At 45.9% G+C, this 24,232-nt stretch overlaps 1 protein-coding gene across 2 annotated transcripts in view; it reads right to left on the bottom strand.

Moving 5' to 3' along the window:
• The window catches only part of VTI1A (vesicle transport through interaction with t-SNAREs 1A), a 1,126,058-nt gene that overhangs the window by 85,823 nt on the left and 1,016,003 nt on the right, over nucleotides 1–24,232 (bottom strand). Inside the window, exon 8 of one of the 2 annotated variants that reach the window (XM_078643784.1) lies at nucleotides 22,662–22,706. The exons of the other annotated variant lie outside the window; for it this stretch is intronic. Within the exon in view, the coding sequence (XP_078499910.1) occupies nucleotides 22,700–22,706 (7 nt within the window). The 3' untranslated portion in view covers nucleotides 22,662–22,699. The remainder of the gene's footprint in view (nucleotides 1–22,661; nucleotides 22,707–24,232) is intronic. 2 annotated transcript variants of the gene reach the window in all.

Below are 24,232 nucleotides of genomic sequence, written 5' to 3'. Positions count from 1 at the left end.
AACAACAATGTTATACTTTTCATTTGGACTCTATTGTACAAGATCTTGTTCGCACTAAGTTAAATTTTAATAAAATCAATACTGTAGCAGTGCTTGTTATTATGGAGGACACAAAACAGTGGAGAAACTCCTTGCTAACAATCTGAAGATTTAGAAACAACTCTCCTCTATTGAATCTAATTAATCATCCAATCGGAAGCATTTATTGAATGACCAAGATGTTTTAGAGGAATTCATGCAATTTTATAAATACTTGTACATTTCTGAATCTCCGACATATCCCTCTCTCATAGACGCCAAGCTTAATGTTATTTCTCCTCCTCCCCATGATAAGCTTAACTTCACATCGCTCAAGAAGGATTTATCTATCTCAGAATTAGTTAATGTGTAAAATGCTCTTAAGAAAGGTAAGACTCCAGGCCCAGATGGGTTTACGGTGGATTTCAATTTACATTTCTCAAATCTACTTCTTTCTAAACTGTTGCATCGCTTTACATTTTTCTATCATTCTGGTACAGCGGGGGTACGTTTCAGGAAGCAACAATTTGCCTGATTCACAAAGATGTTTGAGCTTCTTCCCAATGTAAAACGTATCATTTTATTTCTCCCTTGTAAATGTTGAGTATGAAATCTTTGCCAAGCTTCTTGCCCTGCGCCTTGAATCTTTTTTGCCTAAACTGATAGGCAAGGCGCAGTCTGGATTTGTTACGGGTGGTATGCCCTCGGATAAATCTACATTGTTTTACAATGTTTTAAATAAAGCTCCTTCTCTATCCTACCCTTTAGCTACAGGCATTATTGATACCAAAAAAGCATTTGATAGAGTTGCTTGGACCTTTTTGCTTAAGTCTCTTATTTGGCATGAGTTTAGCCCCAATATCATTTCACGAATTTCTCTACTTTATAAAGCCCCCATAGCTTCTGTGTTGATAAATGGACGTGGTCCCTGATGTTTTTCCTTACACCACGTGGTGCATCAAGGTTATCCTTTATCGCCTCTTTTGTTTGTCTTAGCCCTTGAACCCTTCTAAACTCCAATTAGAAAGAATGATCTTAGGTCCAGTTTTCAATACGATGATGAACGGTTGAAACTCTCTGCCTATGTGAATGACATTCTTCTCTTACTTTTGAACCTAGGTGTTATGGTTGCTACGTAGCTTCATGAAATATCTGAATTCTCCCCTGTTTCAGGTTATACAATTAATTCAGACAAAACCAATACATTCGGGCCTAAACAGTCTTTTGACCCTTCCGGCTTTGACCGGAATAGTCTTAAGATTAAATATTTTGGTATCTGGTTTACCAATTCTATCTCAGACTCAGTTGGGACAGATATGAAAAGGGGCTAAATAGAATAGATAAACTTCTGTCCTCTTTGAATCCGTTATTCTTGTCTTGGTGGGGTCATCTTGACTCCATCAAAACGAGGATTACGATGATCCTGATGTACATTTCGTTTATGATCCCAGTTCACAGATCACATGCGTACTTTAAAAAAATAGACTCTTATCTTTCCAAATTTCTGGAATTAAAAAAACGTCTAGAGTATCCTTATCACATCTTAAGAAACCCATGACATTAGGAGGAGCTAATTTCCAGACTTTTGGACATATCCTAAGGCTTTCTGTTTAAGACAGGTTCTAAATGGCTCTTTCCAGCGCTTCTTTAGCTTGATGTCGAACTTTCTCTTTTTTGCAGCGTTCTCTCATAAGGAAGTTCTTTCCTTCTCTTTTAAAAACACCATTTCATTCTCACCTCTATTTAATCATGCAGGTTTTCTTTTAAAACACTATTATCAACCACAGACTTACTACAGGGATTATTTTCCTAATTCTCTTATATGGAACAATCATTTAATTACAATAAATAATATACCTACATATTGGAAATCTTGGAGACAAAGGGGTATAATTTGGGTCCATGATTTATTTTAAGGTAGAGACTCTTGCACTTTCCCCTCAATTTCAGCGGTCATTTAACTGCCCTCTGTCATTTTGCCATACATTTTCTATTCTTATGGAAATCATTTTAGACGTTCTTGATTCACTCCCTTCTTCTCCTCTTACTCCTTCTTCCCCTTTTAAAAATACTTACAGTTAATCCAAAGACTTCCTTTAGTTATAAACAAAATGTACGTCCCAGATCCTTTACGTTCTAAATCCAGGCTCAAACTTGGTTGGGAAACACATTTGGGATGTGCTTGAACCATTGCCTTATGGAATAAAATGTGGTCTAGAGTATTTAAAATTTCAAGATCAACCTCAGTTACTCAATCTATGTGTTTTTATAACACAGATGTTATCATACACCTACTTCCATAGATAATTTCTCTAACATGAATAACAAATCCTGTTGGTCATGCAGTCACTTTCCCGGTGACTTTATACACCTTCTATTTCTATGTCTACCCACTGCTTCTTTTTGGAAGAAAGTATGGTCTCAACTTATACTCATTTTTAAATTAATTTCTTCAATGCCAGTGCCATTTTTGCTTTAAGGAAGCTTATCAGATGGCATTAAGTTAAATGCACATTAAAATGCATAGTGGTATAAGATTTCTCATCATCATAGGTTAGATATTGTGTTTGCTTCTCTGTGTAGACATCATGTAAATAGAGATTAATATTGGTTATTAACCCTATCAGTGCTGCCGTCGGCCGCTGAACGTTCGGAGCACTACCTGGCTGGTGCTGCGAACTTTCAACGGCCGACGCGGCCCCGCCCACTCTCTAGAACGCCCGCACTGCGCCGAAATATCGGCCGCAGTAAACGGGTTAACAACCTTTTTGGATATACATGTAAACGAGTAAACTAGAACGCCCGCACTGCGCCGAAATATCGGCCGCAGTAAACGGGTTAACAACCTTTTTGGATATACATGTAAACAAGTTAATTCTACCTGTTCTGAAAATTTGAATCCCCCCTCAATGTGCTAAGTTCACTGTTTTCTTTCATTGATACATTTCCATTCTAGTTTTCTAATTAACCATGTTCTTTACTAATTCATAGTTTATGAATTACTGCATTCTGCTACTCTTAATTGTTGGTTTATAATTCCCTTCCCACCCTCCTCTCCCCTCTTTTGTTACCCTTATTTCCCTATGAAATATAAAACTGTAAACCACTTTACTTACTTACATAATTATTTCTCTCTTGCTCCCAGATTTGCATATGTTACTGTTGTTGTTCCCGATTTATGTCAATTTATTCTCAATAAAGCTGAGTAAACACAAATACTGACCCAAGACAAGTTCATATACTTTTCAGACAGGTCAGGGCTGTCTATCCAGACCTGAGAAGGCTTTCTTGAAAAGCGTGCAGGGAAACAAACATTGTATCAGTTACTGCAAGTGAGTCGTTTGGGGACACTAAGCTTGAACCTTGAGAACCGTGAATGATGGCCCTGCACCATCAGTGCAGACCATATCTATGGGCCACCCTAGATGAATCAGGCCACTAGAAGGCCATTCTTTCAAAAGGAGTTATAAAGGCCCTGCGGTGCAAACTAGACATACCCAGCATGCAGTATAGGAATCCTTTAGCACAAATCACAATTGCTTTCGCAGTTCTTTCTAATTTACTCTGCTTAAACATGCCAAACACCCACGAAGGCGCTTCAGTGTAAAATTAAACATGCCAACTGTGTATCAACCTTTTTGGAAGGCTGCGTTCATTAATGAGGGAGCGCGTGACACCTCCACAGGTGAGGCGGATGCCTTGCACATGCTTCGCTCGCTGACTGACCATTGCTGAATAATGAAGACCTGCCATTAATTTCTGAGTGAAGGTTAAGCGTTGCCGTGAAAATTAGCAATCAGGATGTACACAGGTGGGCACGCTGGGGTCCAGGCAGACGTCACATGCATATCGATGTATGCATTGCCAACAAGGTACAGTACAGCAACACTGAAGTTCCAAAAAGCCTAACTTTCACGGTACGTTGCTGTTTAGATATGCAATAATTCCACATTTTATTTTGCATCATTAAAAGGGACTGGGATTGTAAAACAAGACGGATAAGGGTAGACATTTCAGCGAGTTTGTTTCACTGCTAATCACTAGAAAGAAGCTGTGTGAGCCGGATCGTGTTCACACGCAAGACAGATGCAAACACCCGGAGTCTGAGGGGCTTTATGCAGCATCCAGTGAGGACGCCTTCTTAGTCTTCAGCATGTCCATTGCCGGAGGATGGGGAAAGGGCTCGATTTGATCATAGAGAGTCTCTGAGCAGTTGGTGAGTATGTTGGTGTTGAGTATGGTTCTTCTATGTGCATGAGAGAGCAGTGACAAATTAATGGCATTGAATACTTCTAGGATGTTATTCCGGAGGACAAAGAAGCAAGTATGCATCAATACAATATTTACAAATGGTAGCGGTGGTCTTATTGGTAGCACATCACTCTTTGTAAGCATTCCAAATGTACATTACAGTATTGGTGCCCCTCAAGGTTAAGGACCTACACCCCACTACCCAAGGTGTCAAGCCACTGTGGTCCTAAAAGAACCCAGTGTAAATGTTCAACATAAGAGCAAACCTCCTGTGCAATAATGTGAAAAGACGAAGTCGTAGGGCTATGATATGCCCCTGTCCATGCGAATTCCGCCGTATGTAGCGGCCGGCCCGAGTATTGCACAGGAATTTTGGTTGTTATACGATGCGATAAGATGCAAGTTATTCTAGCTTCTGAAGATAAATATTGGATCCACTGAAAGTGTATGGTGCCACTACCATTCCGGGCTAGAGATATAAAATAAATAGATAACTGGTCAACTTTTAACTAGAAGACTTTGAACGTCTACGGATTACTTCCGAGTTTGATTCAATACTCATCTAAGCCTTGAAAAAGTTACTCTGTAACGAAACACATATCGGCTGCCGGTCCAAAGTTCTACAGGAGGATTATTGAATGGTGCCCTCCATCTATGAAATATAGTGCTATTGAAATTATTCGCTTTCAAATACATTGTCAAACTTGTTTGTTCCATATCTTTATTAAATTGAACAAGTCAAAAACTTTTTTGTCCATTGAATTTGACTCATGTAACAATAAGAGAAATGTCTCTGAATTAATCTGAACTGATTAGAGTGCCGAGGTTTACTCTTATGTTGTGCATGTATACAACTTCCCAAAAATAGAAAGCAACAAACAAGGTGATGGAAGGACTGCCTGAATTAATTATTCTCAGCAACTGGTGATCATTTGAGGCTACATGTCCGCCCGTGGTTTTTTGCGCAGACTCGGGTCCCTTGTTCACTGTGTCAAAAGATTCAAGCGGCACTCCACCGACGAGGCCAAAAAAGAGTTACACATGTTCCTGTTCAGAAGAGAGCTAGTCAGGAAATTAGGGCTGGGACACTCCTACTGGTGCAGGATCAGGGCTGATTTGCATATGGTTGGTTTCAGTCTAATATGGCAATGTGAGCAAAAAGGGTTTGTCATGCAGGTTGTTCAGCATGAAGAGGCTGATAATGTATTGCTGGCCATAAATACCTTAAGAGATCCATCCACTCCAGTGTAGCAAAGAGGGATCGAAAGCTGAACTGGGCAATATGAGAAAATGGGTTTAGCGAAATACAACTAATCTTATTTCCCAGGCCCGCAAATACTTATTTAGTAGGAGTGTGCTGGGCTAGAAGCCTACAAGGCAGATCAAAACTGAGCTGCAGGAGTAGAAGTACCACCAAGACCAGGAGCCAGTGAGCAAAATATAACAGTAGACTCCAATAGCAAAACGAAAATATTTTTTCAGCCAGTGCACCAGGTTTGCACATTGAACAGTGATCAAGCTGATGGTGAAAAGAGGCACCAAATATGGTCAGATTTACCAGGGACAGTTGCACTTCGACACTGAAAAAGCATTTGATCCTCTAAAGTGGCATCATATTTTTGAGATACTAAAGAGACTCGGCCTTGGTAAAGGATCATCGATTGGATAACCCTGCTTGAGCCCAAATCAGCAATCAGTAACACTAGTTTGGGTTGTGGTCAAGCACAAATAGCAAGGGATATACTCACTGACCTTACACTAGGCAATGGACTGGCTGTCCCAGAATTACAACTCTATTATATTGCTCAAGCACAACCTGCCCATTATTGTACCACTCAATCCTGCACATACTTCAATCTGGTAGCATAAACGGAGATTGCATCTCCATACCCTCCAACAACAATAGTACTTCACTTACATTCGAGGCCAACAATGCATAATTAAGTAACCCATGCTTCCAGCTTACAGCAGAGCTGAAAACCAGCACTCCCTTGAAGCGTTTAAGCCACATTAAGGGGAAAAAAGTCTACATAATTAGATCCTTATTCACAAAGTAGCAGCTCTGTAAAAAAGGCGACATTTCTAGTTTAGACGTTTTCCTGTTTCAGGCTGGGACATATATTGAAGGCACACTATCCTACACACCTATCGGACCTCCAGAGTGGGTGCTACTTAATAAGGTAATTATTACCCACAGTTTAAACACTGCATTTCCTAACTGTATAAGATTATGATGCTGTTGAGAATACATCGTTTAACTATGATTAGACAGGAACACTAGATTTCCAATTTCCAAATGTTGGTATTGCTGCACTCAAATGTGTTGAATCTCAATGAATAGTAAACATTTACTTTTACAATTATAGTGTTATCATACACCGCTTTAGCTATAAAAGTTAGGTCATAGAAGACTTCCAAAGACTTAGGAGATTCCTGGAAGGATTTTGTACACTTCGCATGGGAGTACCCCAAAATTCAAGATTAATGGTAGGTTGTGTTGACTACACTTCGATAATAGGCAAAACACTACGAATTGCTCCGAAAAGAGTCAGGCAGTTTACGACTCTAGAACTGTCGCTAGTGAAGAGGAGACTAGCAATGTGCCGTGGTGTGCCCCTGTACCGACCACAACACAATGGATAAGTGATTTGATATAGTGTAAACATGTAAATTACAATTAAGCATTGGCCCTTCCAATTTGGTGATGCCCCAAAGATATATGGGGCCTCTTGCGTCATATATTCTGGGAAAGCGAAATTAGTTTTTTGCATTACCTTACAATAATACACTCATCATGGTCATCCTCCTAGCCATATAGACAACTATCCCTGTTACTCACAGCAGTGTCTTGAAATGTCTGCAGTCATGGCATTTGGCACATCCCTTAAATGTTCTATCTCATTCCTCTCGAGCACAGTGCAATGGGGTAATCATCAAGCCTGCTTCTCTCCGTCATTTACAGACACCCGAGACATTGCAAATGAACGTTTCCATACTAACTGTTAATTATTACCTCCACACACCTAGTTAGTAGCTTGGGCCTCTCCTTAAACTACTCATCCACATAAACGCCTCCAAACCCCAAAAGATCCCCGCCCCTTGTAGAATCACCCAAGGATCCACCTTGCTCCCCTTTAACCTCTGCAAAGAACCCCTTGAAATTCTAATCAATCAATCAATCAATTCATTTGTAGAGCGCGCTACATACCCGTAAGGGTCTCAAGGCGCTGGGGGGGGGGGGGGGGGGCTGCTACAGATCGAAGAGCCAGGTCTTGAGAAGTGTTCTGATGGCCAGTAGGTCCTGGGTCTGTCGTAGGCTGGTAGGGAGAACGTTCCAGGTCTTGGCGGCGAGGTAGGTGAAGGATCTGCCGCCGGAGTTGGTTTTCCGGATACGAGGAACTGTGGCGAGGGCGAGGGTGGCAGAGCGGAGGTTGCGGGTGGGGGTGTGGAAGCGGTTGTTGAGGTATGTTGGTCCGGTGTTGTGTAGCGCCTTGTGTGCGTGGGTGAGGAGTTTGAAGGTGATTCTTTTGTTGACGGGGAGCCAGTGAAGGCCTCTCATGTGGGGTGTGATGTGGTTGTGTCGGGGGACGTCGAGGATCAGTCGTGCCGAGGCATTCTGGATTTGTTGTAGTCGTCTCAGGAGCTTGGTTGTTGTTCCCGAGTAGAGGGCGTTCCCTTAGTCGAGTCTGCTGGTGATGAGGGCCTGGGTGACGGTTTTTCTCGTGTCAAGAGGGATCCATTTGAAGATCCTGCGGAGAATCCGGAGGGTGTTGAAGCAGGACGCGGAGACGGCGTTGACTTGCTAGGTCATGGAGAAGGTGGAGTAGAGGATGAACCCCAGGTTGCGTGCGTGGTCGGTGGGTTCCGGGGCTGTGCCTAGCGATGTGGGCCACCAGGAGTCGTCCCAGGCTGATGGGGTGGGCCCGAGAATGAGGGCCTCCGTCTTGTCTGAATTCAGCTACAGTCTGCTGTCCTTCATCCAGTCGGCAACGGCCTTCATTCCTCTGTGGAGGTTGGCTTTTGCGGTGTGGGGGTTTTCGGTGAGGGATATGATCAGCTGGGTGTCGTCGGCGTAGGAGATGATGTTGAGGTTGTGCTGTCGTGCGACATGGGCGAGAGGTGCCATGTAGATGTTGAACAGCGTCGGGCTGAGGGAGGATCCCTGTGGGACGCCGCAGATGATCTCGTGGTTTTTGAGCGGAAGGGCGGGAGGCGGACGCTCTGGGTTATGCCGGAGAGGAAGTATGTGGTCCAGGCCAGGGCCTTCTCTTGAGTTCCGGCATCATGGAGGCGCGCTGATAGGGTGCGGCGGCAGACCGTGTCGAAGGCAGCTGACAGGTCCAGGAGGATGAGGGCGGCTGTTTCTCCTTTGTCCATCAGGATTCTGATGTCGTCGGTGGCGGCGATGAGGGCGGTCTCGGTGCTGTGGTTGCTGCGGAAGCCGGATTGGGAAGGATCCAAGAGGACATTAGCAAATTAATACGACAATGGAACACAGTTCTACATGAAAGTCTCCTCCATTCTAGGCATCCATCACCTCCAGCACTGCTCGTTTCTCATCCAGACCTGGACGTCTCACACCTACCTGAAATTTAACCCCAACCAAACCATATTCCTCCTATTGGCCAACTGATGTACAAAGCTCTAATCTGGTTTAATGACACAACAAAGCCCAACTTTTGACCAAATACCAAGATCCCTCTGATTCCAACTTGATCCGAAGCTCATCTTCAAGGATCCTATCGACAAGAAACCCAAAAAGCCTTAATACCAGTTCTCTCTACTAAAGAATGTTAAACTATTTCTCCCACATTGAGACATTCTACTAGCTGTTCAAGCCCTTATGCCCCTGCATTTACATGGTGGCCTCGTTCTCTGCTGCAGCCTTCCTTACTTCACTATAGCACCCGTTCATTGCGTCTTATATTCCAACACATGCCTTATCAACAGCTGTAAAGATATGGCCACATCATTCTCGTCCTAATGGAAAGTCCTTGACTCCTCTTGCCTGCTCAGAAAACCTTCAAGATAAGTTGCATCTGCGCAAAGCCATCATGTGACTGACACCCCGCTTATTTTGCTAGGACACCATCAGAGTGGAGATGAAGAGAAAGAAAGAAAAACTAGGCAACACCCTTTTTCCGCATACGGACCCAGGATCTGGAATTACATACCCGAGTCTATCAGGACTGCCTTTACTCTTCAATTTAGGAAAGAGCTAAAGACACACTCTTTATTTTTTTTAAAAACATTTTTATTTGCTTTTTGTATATAACTGAACAATACAGTCAAGTATTCAACTGCACCTTCTCCCTCTAATTCCACTCCCACCCCCCCAGAAAAAACATCTTGTGGATATACAGTACATCGTAGAATTGCAAAAAAGGACTATGCATCAAGGTTCTAACCCCCCATTCTCCCCTCCATCCCACACCCGCCTTCCCTTATTTGAACTAGGAACGCTACGGTATGCTCAGTCATTCCCCAATCCTCCATCTAGTCCATGATAATGTCTCCACTTAGCCAAAATTTTTCTGAACTTCCTAGGGCACCCCCTGGACTTATAGGTCACCCTCTCAGCCGCCATGTAGAGGTCTAGTCCATGCCTCCATTCCTTCAGGTCGGGAGGAGTCGGGGACCCCCATCGTTTCGCAATGTCTCTTTTGGCTACCACCAGGGCTAGGACCAGGAAAATTATAAGTGGGCGTGGCAAATCTACATCATTGGACATTCCCAGTAAAGCCATCTTCGGCTCTTGTGTCAATGGAGCTCCCAGGACCTCCTGTAATTCCGAGAAGACTCGGGACTAGTATGTTTGGATCACTGTGCAGGTCCATAATGTATGATAAAAGCCTCCCCCTTCTCCGTGGCATCTGAGACATCTATCATTCTCGGTTTTCCCCATTTTATATAGTTGTACCCTGTCGTAGTATGTCCTATGCAGTATGTTATATTGAATGAGGCGCAGCCTTGATTTTATCGCTACCTCTCGAGGATGCATCAGCACTAACTCCCAATCTAGGTCTTTCAGTGGCCCTACTTCACTCTCCCATGTACCGCTGAGCTTCGCAAGGTCTCCCAGCATATTGTTGGTGAGTGTTTTGTATGTAAGTGAGACTGCTTTCCCCGGAATCCGTTCCTGCAGAAGCCGCCCCTCCAGCGGAGCGTACTCCGTTATCTCTAACAATTGTATCTGTTGCGCTTGCCATGCGTGCCTAAACTGAGTGTATTTAAAAAACTGCGAGCTTTCCAGCCCATAATCAGCTCTCATTGTCTGGAAGGACTTCAATTCTCCCCTCGCTATAACATCCCCGATGGTGGAGATACCAATATCATCCCAGCGTTTGAAACCTTTTAGTTTGTGTAGCTCACGTAGCCACGTACAATGCCAAAGTGGTGTCTGGCGAGTGGGGGTCTTATCCCAACCCGTGCGTTTCATGGCTTTATTCCAGGCTCGTAATGTCGTACAGGTAGCCGGGAGTAGTTGGTGCTGTGCTGACCCTCCATACAAGTGGTGCAACAGGTTGTGTGTGGATAGTGTATGTCGTTCTAGGGCATAGGTGGGGTGATCTGCCGTCAGATGTAGCCACTCATTGATCGGGGTCATGTGTTCCGCCCAATAATAGGCTTCCAGATTCGGGAGTGAGATTCCGCCACTATACTGGTGTCTCTGAAGTGTGGTCAGCGCTATCCTAGGTTTCTTTCCTAGCCAGAGAAATGCCCGGAGATCCGAATGAAGCCTGTGTAACAATGTGTCTGGGAGGGAATAATACTCATTTTGTAGGGCGTACAAGTATTTGGGAAGGATAATCATTTTATATAAGGCTGCTCACCCTAAGAGTGTGAGTGGCAGGCGTCGCCATCTCTCCATGTCCGCGATCGAGTTTTGTGTGACCCTATCTATATTTCTTTGAAGTGAGAGCGTCTTATCCAGGGTAATGTAAATCCCTAGGTATTGAAAGCCCTCTGTGGTAGTTATTAATTGTTGGGGCAGCGTCGTCCAGCGACCACCTCCCCTGGGTCATATAGGATCGATTTGTGCCAATTAATTTTATAGCCGGACTGGGCTCCATAATTTTCCAACTCCCGGAACAGCTCCGGGATGGTCGTCTCCGGGTCAGAGATGTATAGGAGGACACCGTCCGCATATAAAGACAGCTTCTCTTGGGCATCTGCGGTAGTTATTCTGAAACCACTAATTGTCGAGTTCTGTCGTTTCCTGGCCGCCATGACTTCAATGGTGAGTGTGAAGAGAAGGGGCGATAGCGGGCACCCCTGTCGGGTCCCTCTCTGGATCCGAAATTCACGGGATATACTCCTGTTCACTCTTACCCTGGCTCGTGGTGCAGTGTATAAGAGTCGAACCCAAGCCCGGAATTTGGGGCCGAAGCCAAATTTTTCTAACACCCCTGCCAGAAATGGCCAGTGAACCGCATCAAAGGCCTTTTCTGCATCGAGGGAGAGGAACCAATGCGGCGCCTCTCTGCCGCGTACCTCCTGTAGCCAATTATGTGTACGTCTGAGATTGAATTTTGTGGCTCAGTCAGGGAGGAAGCCAGTTTGGTCTAGGTGTATCAGGTCCGGTATCACCGTCCGTAGCCGCAGAGCCAGGACAGTCGCAAGGAGCTTCACCTCAGGGATATAGGTCTGTAGGATGAGCAGTCCTCTCGCGGTTTCCCCTCTTTGTAGATTGGGACGATTATTGTCGCAGAGAGGTCCGCAGGGAGCCTCTCGTCCTGGTAGGCACCTAAGAAGAGGTTTTTCAAGTGTGGAGCCAGGATGTCCGTCGTACATTTAAAGAATTCCGCCGGGAAACCGTTAGGTCCCGGGGCCTTCCCAGGCCTCAGTCTGCCTATCGCTAAGGAAACATCATCTGTCGTGATGTCTGTGTCAAGGGCCTTAACTGATTCCGGGTCCAGGGATGGGACTTCAATTTGGTCCATATATCGGAGAGCATCATCACTCGAACCTAAGTTTCTAGCGGTATAAAAACTCTCATAGTGGGCAGCAAAGGCCTCAGCGATGTGTGCATCTGTGCAGGCCAGGCCACCGTCTATACCCCTACCCACCGCGCAGCCCGCTCCTTCCTACTAAGCCACGCTAGGAGTCTGCCTGATTTGTCCCGTACGTCATACAGACGGTGAAGGGTGGCCAGGTTCTGTGTCTTAGCCTCATCTGTTACCAGGTCCCTGTAGTGGCGTTGTGCGTCTACTAGTTTTCTCAGGGCGATAGGGGATTTGGTGCACAGGTGTTCCCTCTCCAGGTCTAGTATGGCCCGCTCGGCCCCTGCCACTATTCCCTGAAGTTTTTTCCTCTCTTCTCCAATCCTATTCATTATCCTATCTCTCATGAACGGTTTCAAGGCTTCCCAGAGGGTTACTCCTGAGTCAACCGTTCCCTCGTTGTCAGCCAGGTAAACTCGTGCATCCGCCCGCACCCCCTTCAGGATTGCTGGGTTTTTTAGTTCCCAAGCGTCCAGTCGCCAGGTAGCCCCTGTTGTGTTGCGTTTGTGGCCTTTGAGCAGTAGAGGCGAGTGATCCGAGACTCCTCTCGCCCTGTATTCTGCGGTCGAGTCCGTAGTCAAGTCTTGTCTGGACATAAAGATATAGTCCAGTCTAGAGAATACCTTATGAGGGGCCGAGTAAAAGGAGTACGTAAGTTGTCCCGGGTGTAGCCACCTCCAAACATCAGTAAGGCCAATCGTGGAAATCATCCGGGCCAGTGGTGTCTGGGTGATCTTAGTGGGTGTCGACCCTGAGCGGTCCAGCTCCCTGTCCATGACATCGTTGAAGTCCCCGCCCACTAATTGAATGGTGGTGGCCGATTCTAGAAGTATGTTTGCTAACGTCTTAAGTGCATTTGCCTGTAGTTTAGGGGGGGCATATACTGATACTAGTGTGTATGTGCGCCTTCACCACGTCCCTTGTACTCCAACGCAGGTTCCCTGTGGGTCCACCCATGTGCGTGTGATGCAGAACGGAAAAGTTGTCTTAAGGATAATTGCCACCCCTCTGGAGTCAGTAGTGTATTCCGCGTGGGCCAGCACTTTATATCGTCCCCTGGCAATGAAGGAGCAATTGGACCCCTTGAGGTGCGTCTCCTGTAGGAAAATCACATCATGTCCCATTCTTTTAATGTATGCATTTACTAGTCCTCTCTTGATCTTGTTACCTAGACCATTCACATTCCAGGTCAGGGCGCTGAGTTTGGAAAGGTCAGTCTGATGTGTATCTAATGTACTTGACATTCTAATGTTTTTACGCGATAGCGTGTGTGATTCCTGGTGCATGAGCAGAGAATGTTGCAGTAATAAATATGACTGAAGTCAATCAACTGAGGTCCCCCACCTCGCACCAGTAAACCCCCCAACAAACTGTCCGAACTCCCCCGGTTCCCCCCACCCCCTCCCCACCTTCTCCTCCCAGCCATCCCATACTTGTAACCAAGAAAGCACGAGACTTTTGGGCGGTAAAGGTCTGTCGCCCTCCCTCGAACCACCCCAACTAGAAGAACACTAGGGCTCCAGTCTAGGCCTCCCTCAGCTTAATTGTCCAGTCAGGGACTGTACGAGTTCTACTGTCCTGTGGGCCGCTAAAGGTGGTACCTAGGCGATCTGAAAGCACTAGTGTCTAACAGAATTCAAAAAGTGGTGTTTGTAACTTGCGTGTCTCCGGCAGTGGCCTACTGCCGTTCCGGATACCAATCCCATATTTCCTCACGAGTGGGAATCTTGTGAGTCTAGGCCGCAGTCCTCCGCGCCTCCAGTGGCCCCCTGTTCCATCTCTCGGATCGCCGCGACCAGGGGATGTAAAGAGTTATCTGTTGATTCCTCAAAGTCTGATGAGCACGTGCTAGCCACATCGTCCATCTCCACTACGCTGCGGTTTTCCAGGCTGCTAGGTCTGTTACCCTGCGTCGGATTCACCTCCGTGGGTACATTTTGGTCTCTGTCTCCTCCAGCCGATGCAGTGCGTTCCGGAGTCAGTGGGGAGGGTGTATGGTGTTTCATCCTCGGGATATGGGACCTGTGTCTCGGGTGGGCTTCTCCGGAAGTTGGCCGCCGCCGTTTCGAAGCGGACCCTACGGCCCTCCTCCTCCGCCCCTCGGAGCAGGGGTCGCTCCTCCAGCCACTGCCAAGCCTCTTCCGGGCGGCTGAAGAAATGTGACCTGCCCTTGTATAAGACCTTCAGCTTCGCCGGAAAGAGTAGCATGTAGGATATGTGCATGTCGCGTAGTTTCGCCTTAACGGAATCATATGACCGGCGCTGTTTCTGCACCTCCTGGCTATAATCCGGGAAAATCACGATGTTTGCATTTTCCAGTCTAAGTTCCCCTTTTTTCCTTGCCTCTCTCAGGATGAGGTCTCTATCCGCAAAGTTAAGGAAACGGGCAATGATCGGTCTTGGCCTCGCTCCCTCTGGAGGTTTCATAAGCAGGGCCCTGTGCGCCCGTTCTATGATGAAGCAGTTCGAGAATTTGGCCTGTGGGAACGTCGCTGTTAACCAGTCTCTGAGAAACGCTGCAGCGTCAGTCTTCTCAATACCTTCCCTAAAACCCACGAAGCGGAGATTGTTGCGTCTTGCCCGGTTTTCTGCATCATCGACTCTCCACAACAGCTGCCTGTGAGATGCCTGTAGCTCCGCCATATCTGTCTTTAGTGCAGCAAGGGAATCCTCCGTCTCGCTGATTCTGGTCTCAGTGACGGTCACTCTTTCCGTAAGATTCCTAAAGTCCTGGCGTAGCAGTAGGACCTCTGAACCCACCTCAGCTATTTTTGTCTCCAGTGCCTTTCTAGAGTTCTGTATATCCGCCCTCGATGCCTGTATTGCCTCCATAATGATGGTCGTGTCCACACTGGTGCCAGGCGGTGCCGGGGTCATCTCCCTCCGAGGTCGCGCCGTAGCGTAGCTGTCTATGGTTCCCTGTCTGGCCGTCCTCTGGGCAGGGTCCCTTTTCCCCATGACAGGCCCGAGCAGTAATCTCTCCCTGCGACCCGATCGGTCGTTTAGGCGGTGAGGGGGGGGGGGGGTGAAAGAGCACCCAAGGCTGAACCCTCCAACTCAGCAGGGCTCTCCGGCAGCGGATATTCCGGTTGCAGTGGGCACCCGTTGACGGGCAGAGGCGGGGAAGGAGCTTCCAGGGCCTCTCACACCGCTACCTGCCGAGGCTGATGTCGCCTTCCTCCACTACGCAAAGCCTCCGGTGGTACCGGGGCCCCCTTCTGATGAGCGTCGAATCTAGGCAGCGTCTCCGATGTGCCCCCCAGGTGAAGCGGGCGCCCACGTTCCCCACTCCTCTGCCCCACCAGGATGGAGGGGGGGGCGAGGGGGGACCACCAGTCCGGTTCGGTGACTCAGGGGGGTCAATCAGGGCCCGTTCACGGCGCCCCCCCAGTGCGTCTCCAGCTCACCCCTCACGGTGCCAACACAGGTCTCGAGCTCTCGTCGGGGCCGCCCAAGGCTACCCCCGTCCCACGGCAGCGCCTGCAAGTCAGGCAGGAGAGAGGGAAGCAGACGCTGGCCCGACCAGCCAGCTACAAACGGCATGGCAGGACCGTCCGCCGGACCCCAGCAACATGGGTCCCAGTCACAGGGCGAAGGGGGGAGGGGGGAGGGAGCAACAGGATCCGCGGCCACTTGAGCTAGGTGACCCTCCTCCTTACTCGGACCTCCGTCGGCGGGTGACCCCACCGTCTCTGCGCTCCCCTCCGCAGTCGTCCGCCACAGCCCTCGGCCCTGGGCTCGCGACGATGTTCCGTCAGGGTCTCCCTCCGGCCCGGCAGGGACCCCCCGCCTTGGATCAACACTCCGCTGTCTCCGGACGTCGGCGGACAGGGCCTCCCGCTGCACCTCCGATCGGGTCGAATCACCGGCACCGCCGAAGAGGAGGGTCCGCCGGATGTGCAACCTCAGAGCCGGGCAGAGCTCCACCTAATACGAAGGAGCGGGCCCGGTCACCATCTTGTCGCGGAGTTGCCGCCGTCTCTTGCGTTCCTCGCTTAGTCCCGAAGACAGCCCCAATTTTAACCAGGTCTCACAATTCGGGCCTCTGGGTCTGCGGAGTCACTCCGGCTTCAGTTTGGTGAGGTTTTGGCAGTTTTGGGGACAGTTTTATCGACGGATTCGTGCAGTAGGCCGGGAGCCGAGCAGAGGCACATCTCACTCCAACATGCTGCTGGCCACGCCCAAAGACACACTCTTTAAAGAACACTACATTGCAACACAGAAGTGCGGCACAGTAAACAGCCCACCCCTGCCTAGCATCTTTGTATTTGACTACGTACTGTTTGCTGCTGTCTTTCTGCTCGGTTTGCAGTATGCACATTCAACATATATAGCTACAAAATATATGCTGCCAGAACTTACCAAGTGCACCAGTACACTGGTAACTCTTGCAAGGTCAGTTAAGAACCTTTGATTCTACAGTGACAGTGATTTCAGCACATTTTCCAAATAAAGCTCGGTGACCAGGTCAGATTCTTCCAATTGAGATAGCTCGGGAGTAGTCAACACTTCTTTCCTTTGAGCATTACACTAATTAGATTCGCAACATAGTAAATTACAACATGATTTAAGCCAACTCTCTTTTTGATAGTCTCCCAAAAGACTGCTGGACCCAGTGCAAATAGGCTAAAATATAGCAATATTGCTCATCCGCGTACATAAGAAATGAGATACAATGGCCACAACACTGAGACAGTCCAGAAGCCTCAGTGCAAGATCCATTAACAAATATTTATCTACTTTAGTTCTTGGCCTAAAGGTGCTAAAACAGAGACCTAAAGACCTACAGGACCACAGCAGACACCTTGAAACTCAACAAACTTCCTAAAACTCAGCACCACTCCTTCCTGTTCTCTCATCGTCAAGGCATGTAACACCTCACACTCGGACAGGCACCTGTCTCAACAAGTAGACAAACTGACGAGGGTAAGCAAAACAGGCATGAACATGAACTTCGTCTACAGAAAATTTTGAATTTACCATGCATAATAAAAAAGTTTGTACAAACTGAAAATAAACATCTATAGTGACATGTAGACCAGTTCATTATCAGCATGATGCAGATTAAATGTTCTGAGGTTTAGATAAGAGTTTAAATATTATCAAAAATGTAGGGGAACCCATCTACACTACAGCTACGTTGTATGAAATATGATAGTTCACCCTCTACATACTAACATATCTTATCCAAATGACTGAACAGCATGTGGGTTATGACAACTATCGATTATATGAAAGTATTGTCCTTCAGGGGCAGCTCCCCCGCTAAGGTAGAGGAGCGTCACCCCACTAAGTGCAAAAAGAAAAAGAAAATGATAATAACGCAATGTTAATAACTTTACTTTATTATAATTTTTTTCTTCCGTAAGGAGCCATCCAGGGCGAGGCGGGCCTGTGCTTGTCACAGCCTGGGAGAGGGAAGAGGAGTGGTTGCTGCTGCAACTTAAGTGTGCATGATGGTTTGGCTGGCTATCTCTGGCCAGCCAAACCTTCATGCGCGCTTTGCGTGGTCTCTACCGGCTGTATTGTACAGCCTTGGTGGAGAACATGCACAACCTCCCAGTCCCTGTTTGAGCTCCGAAACACGGCGCTCAGACCAATCACAACACTTATGTAAGACAGCGTTGTGATTGCTGCCTAGGGGAGTAGGGAAGTCTGGGTGCTTCCTGTTCCTGCGTCGGAGACGTGGCGGCTTGCAACCAACGACAACAAGGTAAGCCTTTTTTTTCTTCTTTCTAAATCCGCCCTCTACGCCACCATTCCCAACCAGCAGCCACTGGTATCCTTATGTACATGAGATCATGATAATGGCTGCCTTGGCAGTCATGCTATTTTTCAGGAGCCTAACTTGGCACTTTTGTGCGACCTCTTCCTTTTCCAGGCACCGAGCCCTTGTTCCTGTACCTCACTATGTGCCAGCCATAGCATCCTCCTTCCTCTGCCAACAACCGTCGCAAATAAGCTTAAAGCGTTTTACTGTGGGGAGACAGAGCTAATTTTTAAATTCATATTTTATCTTTGAAAATCAGCTTATATAATTCCAAACAAGACTTTTCAAAACACGCTTAATACATATCAGACTTGCCATTAAGCATATTAACTACTGAGACACCTTGTTTATGTGTTTTTAGGAGTATTAACTAGATCTAGGATATAAGGAAATGCACTTTGCTGTATGAAAGGATGATCCTGAACTCTTCACGTAACAGGATGCCCTGGGATGCAGCAACAGTTTAGTCTGTCCTGTGTGCGTCTGCCTACGAGACGTATGTCACTCTAATAGTGCAGTCTTTATAGCTGGTGTCTGCACCATCATCATCACGATACAGTTTGGCTGATAAACAATGCAGTAAGGCAGAAAAGCCATATGGTATTTCCAACTGCATCAGTTGTCAGAAGTGAATGATTAATCACATACCTTGGAATGAGAAATGTGCTCTGACTGTGTTAACTGCATAGTGACATAATGCTGTGTAATGGCTAACTTATCCTTTCCTCTGTCAAATAATCCCTTCTTGATACCCCTGCTTGATACCCCTGCTTGATACCCCTGCTGAGACACATTTATCTTCTGAGTATGATTGGAGGTGTTCTTATGACCAAGAAGTCCTAGACGAAATTAGTCGCCCTCAAAATGACTTGTAAGTATGCATAAGAGAGAGCAGTGTTTGTGTAGACGTATTTATTTGTATGTATTCCTTAACAAATAAACAAGACGAATTTGCACTTGCTCATAATATTACAATCTACAACTATGTTGCCTATCTAAGTTCTCACATTGTTGAATTCTTCCATGTCCTCAGGAAGAGAGTTTGGTAAGATTAAATAAGAATTATTCTAAAGGAATGTGCTCACATCACACCATTCGAACATTGACAGTACAAAGAGCATTTCCCAAATGTAACTAAAGGTCCCAACCTTCAGCTCATTCAAAAAATAAAAACCATTAGGCCTTGCCTGGTGTAAGCTAAACTAGGTAGAGTGTGAAGTTAACATTGCAGAGGCAATAGAACTTAGACAGAAGGTTACAGGTAAGCAACCCTCATATTTGGAACAACCACCTTAGTATAGCGCCTCAAGTGAAGATCACTAATAATAAAGCGGTTGAAAGCCTGAAAGATGCAATTCATCGAGCGTGGTCCCAGAGTCAGAATTATGGATCCAAAGTCAGTATTATATTCAACACTGTTCTGTCTTGTTAAAGTAAGGCAGCTTTGTAGACGCCCAGCAAGGGACCATCTCAAATGGAAGGATGGGGGCAGAAGACCTTCGCAGACAAGCTCTATAGAAAGTCCCGGCCACCACATATTAATAAGACATGCACTTTCCACTACATCGTTAAGCAAAAGTTACAATTGTCCATACTACTTCAGAGGTGTAGGACTTTTTCAGGTGGATATGCGCCAAGGTCTTCTACAGTTAAGTAATTTAACAGCGGCATTTACCCGCTTCCAGAACAGGAAAATGCGATGAGTCACAGAACAAAAAACAGAAGAAACACAACTCCTACAACACCTTCTTGTGGAAGTAAAGCAAGTAAAACACTGCCTTAAAAGTGATGGTAACACTGGTCAATTGGTTCTAAGAAAGACTAGTTGAAGAAAGTCAAGACCAATTTCAAAATCAGAGGAAGAACTGTTTCAATCATTCCCTACAATCCTTTAAAACAAATGCAACAAACTCAAAAATCTCTTTGTCAGAGCAGAGAGGATGTACATTAGAGCATGAGAATTGTATTCACAGACAAAGCAGCGAGGTAATCAAGTATTAAGATATAGAAACCCTCTTGTACCAACAACAAAAGGGGATTTGGGTGTTCCAGACTCTCTTTATATCTATGCAATCATTACAAGAATCAGATCTTTAAACGTAAAATTTAGAAGGCCTAGCTCAATGATTGTGAGAGGATTGTTGACAAAACATTATTCTATTCAAGGACAATTGACTGGTTGGTGCATGTGATCCTGTCTACTGGAACTGCGGCAGAACAATCTATGATACACAATGAAGCAAAAACCAGGCCAGAAGGTACAGAGGAAAAATCTCATGAACCCATTGTCCTGCAGTCAATAGTCAGCTGTGCCATCAAGGAAACAGGATCAAAGCATTAGGCACACATAAAGGCTGTTGGTCCATTTAAGAGATGAATTGATCAACCTCTAAGTATCCTAAAAAAACATCTACTCCAAGATGCTCTGTTTACTTCTGAAACAGTGACCATGCAAGGGGGAAAGCTATGTGATATGTTTCTGCCAAAATCGTATGAAGCGCCGTTTTATTATGAAGGAGCAGGACTAGATTCCGCCATAAGATGAGGCCTTGAATCTTTCGGCATTCAGTGAATCTTTTATTTCATTTTTCTCCAGCGCATTATCATCATAAGAAATCCTGGTGCTACAAACCAAATTAGGAAACCAGACAAAGTCCACATATCGAGGGGAAGAAAGGAAAGCTACAAAACCAAACACATCCAGCACAGATGGGATGTCTTAAGAGTTTTGCATAATTGATGGTGATTTTTCCGAAGGCAGTGAGTGCTGCGGAGACTGTGCCAACGATTATGCCATACAGCACACATAGTGTATGAACTGCAGCAAACCCAGAGAGGTAGATGAATGTGCGGTGCCGGATTTTGAAGTGCTCTTGGGTGAACCAAACACAACATTTGAAAGCAAATCCCTTGCTTTACTGTAGCCAGGTATGGTGCGACCGTCTGGCATTTGACACATGGTAAAATGTAGAAAGTCTGTACACCTGTTTTTCTTTCTGCTTAAACTGCAAGGGAGGCAAAGGGGTCTGTCTCATCCGAGTTGTGTTAGCCTTGCAGTCCCAAGTTATGTAGGCTTCCACTGTAAAGGAGTGAGGCTTGAAAAACCTAGATCCTTAGCATTGTTTTCTTCTCAACCAGCACAGGTACTGGGTATTTCATCAAAAGAGCACTGGCTATCGATATACAAGAGAAAGGGGAAAATGACTGTAGTAAAGTAGGACCATTCCTAAAAAGAACGTCCGCCAAAATGAGTGTCCAGAACCATCATAGAGCGAAAGGCCTAATATGTGGAGAACAATTAACGTCCATGCAGTAGAAAAGGCTTTAGTGGATTTTGCACATTGATTAGACAAGATCTAAACAAGCATATTCGGAACAAAACAAGGAACTTTCAAGAACCCTCTCTATAACCCTTGCGTGTACCGTAGGGCCATAGGTTGTTTAGCTATATGTAATCCCATGAAGAACCCGTGAAACATCTGCATTCTAATACACTTTCAGCTAAAAGGGGAGATTAAAAAATGTGTTTACCTATAGAGATATACATTGATGAACGCCACTGAGGTGCATGATTGCACCGACATTCTTGTATCTTCCTGCCGCACAGAACAAATAAAAGAACTTAAAACCAGAAGTGACACTAGCAGGGACAGACAGCTACATGCAATTGGCTTCATCTCGGGTGGGTAATGGTTGGAGTCCAGGTCTTGCAGTTTTATACAGCGCGAACTCGACCTGAAGGTATTGGAGCGCTTTACATGAGCACCAGTTACGTTACACAAGGATATATTCTTTGTTTTTTCTTTTTTGATAGGCACAGGGAAATTAAGTGATTTGACCAGAATCACAGGATGTTGAGCCAAAGCCGAGACTCAAATGTGGTTCCCCAGTTCCAAAGTCAGCAGCTCTGCTTTAGACAAGAGCGCCTACTGAGTGTAACGCTATCAGACACCTCTGCCCACAGAATGGGAAACACAAACGTCTATCTGGCATTCTCTTGTACCTCCAGCATCACTTCGAGGCTACGCACAATGCATCCTGATTTCTGTATATTTATAACAGAGCTACAGAGGGAAGGATGCAATAAGAAATCACTGCCCCTTTAGTGACCATATTCACCTGAGCACTCCATCTATGGATTCAGAAGCAGGCATTACTCAAAGGTCCATAATGAGTGCAGCTGACCTCGAGACAAACTAAACTTCGCAGTTTTGGTTCCAATCAATTCAAGTCATAATTGTGGGGATCCTAACTGAAGATTGTGATCAGTGATTCCAAGGTGGAAAAATAAAACTGCTTGAGAATCAATTTAATAACCAAGCGAACACACGTCCTTTTATCACCAGAAAGCAGACATATGGAAAAAGGAAAAATATAAAGACAACGAGAAGGAAACAAAAATGAGATGAGTGAAAAGAACAACATTTGCAGTTAAGAGAAGGTAACTGGACAAAATGAGAACCAACCACCTAAGTCTCTAAAGCACAAACTCATCTTCATATCACTAAAAATCAGAATTACCTTCAAGGTATCTCTATGACAATGGTGTAAGGATCCGAGAGATTTGGCTTTTGGGAAACAGGCACATTCCATATTAAGAACTATAGAATATGACTTACCAAAGTCTCCCCAGATGTCAATCCGGTTTTCAAGAAGTTCAGAATCTGCACAGACAATAAAATGAATGGGATTGAAGAATGGTGCTGCTCGTCACACCCGTTTACTGGTTTTAAACAGTGGGCTATTCCAGATGCACGATAGGTGTTTAGGGATGCATAAACAACGCATTCAACTTTTCCCGAAAACTGCACTGCTTTTGGTGCTGTACAGAATCTTTTCGAGATTCTGATAGCAACATCTAAATACTACCAGATCTGAAACGAATGAACACTTATTACAAATACTTACACCCTCTGCCTTCTAACAGATGTCCTGAATCTATTAGTGAGATCCTTCAACACTATTGTCTGTGAGGGCATTTGCTATGCAAGCCATGTGGCATAGTGCTATTGAATTGCTACCCAAATACAGCACACCAACTATTTCGAGGAGGGCTCAATGGAAACAATCCATATAGCTGGGATCACTTTTAAAATGTTTCAAGTCCACTGCAGGAACATCAGGGGAGGCTGCCGCCATACAAAAGTGAGATGGGGGGGGGGGGGGGGAGTGGTGGATTAGGGGAAATAATCATTTTTAATAAACTTACCTGATGACGTGGCTGCCACGGTCCTCTTCTCCGGCTCACCTCCCAGCATGCCCTGGTGCACAGGCTCCCCACTCAATCCTAGTGCTGCCCTCATGCTATAACTAGCATGAGGGCAGCGCCTGGATTGGTCTGAGCAGTGTGGTTTGGCGCTCAGACAGTGCCTAGGAGACTGTGACTTTTCTCCAACCCGGCTGTGCAACACAGCTGGTTGGAGAAACCTAAGTGTGCTTGTCTGTGTGGCCTGCCTAAGACGGCCGGTCAAACAGACATGCACACTTACAGTGTGCCCCCCCTTCCTCCCTGATATGCCTGGCCCCTCCCTACACTGCTGGCATCGGCTCAGTCAGTCAGCTCAGTCAGTCAGCGGCTGACTGACCGACCAGTGGGGCACGCTCCTCCGCCATTACAAAGGAGCCGCCCCCGAGGAACATCAATTTAACAAAATTTCATAGGAAATCCAGTGGTAGCATACCTTCCTGCAATAGCAACAACTGTATTCTGCAAATTGTAACTTGGAATTGTACTTAATGCATGTTCGTCACAAAGGATACTCTCCTGGTTCAACTAGTGTATGAAATGCCCATTGAAATAGAAACATGTGCACTGCCTAACTAGGATTGTTAACAAATTTCAGAGTTACGGACATGGAGGCAGCACTCAAAGCAAATTATCCCATCCACCAGAGTAAAAGATGAAAACACTTCACATTATTAAAACCAAAATGTTTTTCGCCAACTAATGATGTATATGTTATATTTGATGTGGGAGCTCTATGCTTTAACATTATGTAGCTGCAGGTCCCTCTCATCTTGTCTGCCCTTGAACTCCTCAGGTAACAGGGTGGGGGGGGGGATGACACTGCCCTCAACAGTAGATCTAGCAGGGGTCTCCCTCTCTGTGGGCTCCCCTCTTTCCTTCTGCACGATCATTTTTCCTCAGGGCCACTGCAGTCTTGGAATTCTGGTTTGGAATCCTCCATGA

This window comes from Lissotriton helveticus, chromosome 5_1, assembly GCF_964261635.1.
Source record: "Lissotriton helveticus chromosome 5_1, aLisHel1.1, whole genome shotgun sequence".
NCBI lineage: Eukaryota > Metazoa > Chordata > Amphibia > Caudata > Salamandridae > Lissotriton > Lissotriton helveticus.
This window is presented reverse-complemented; position numbering and strand designations above follow the sequence as displayed.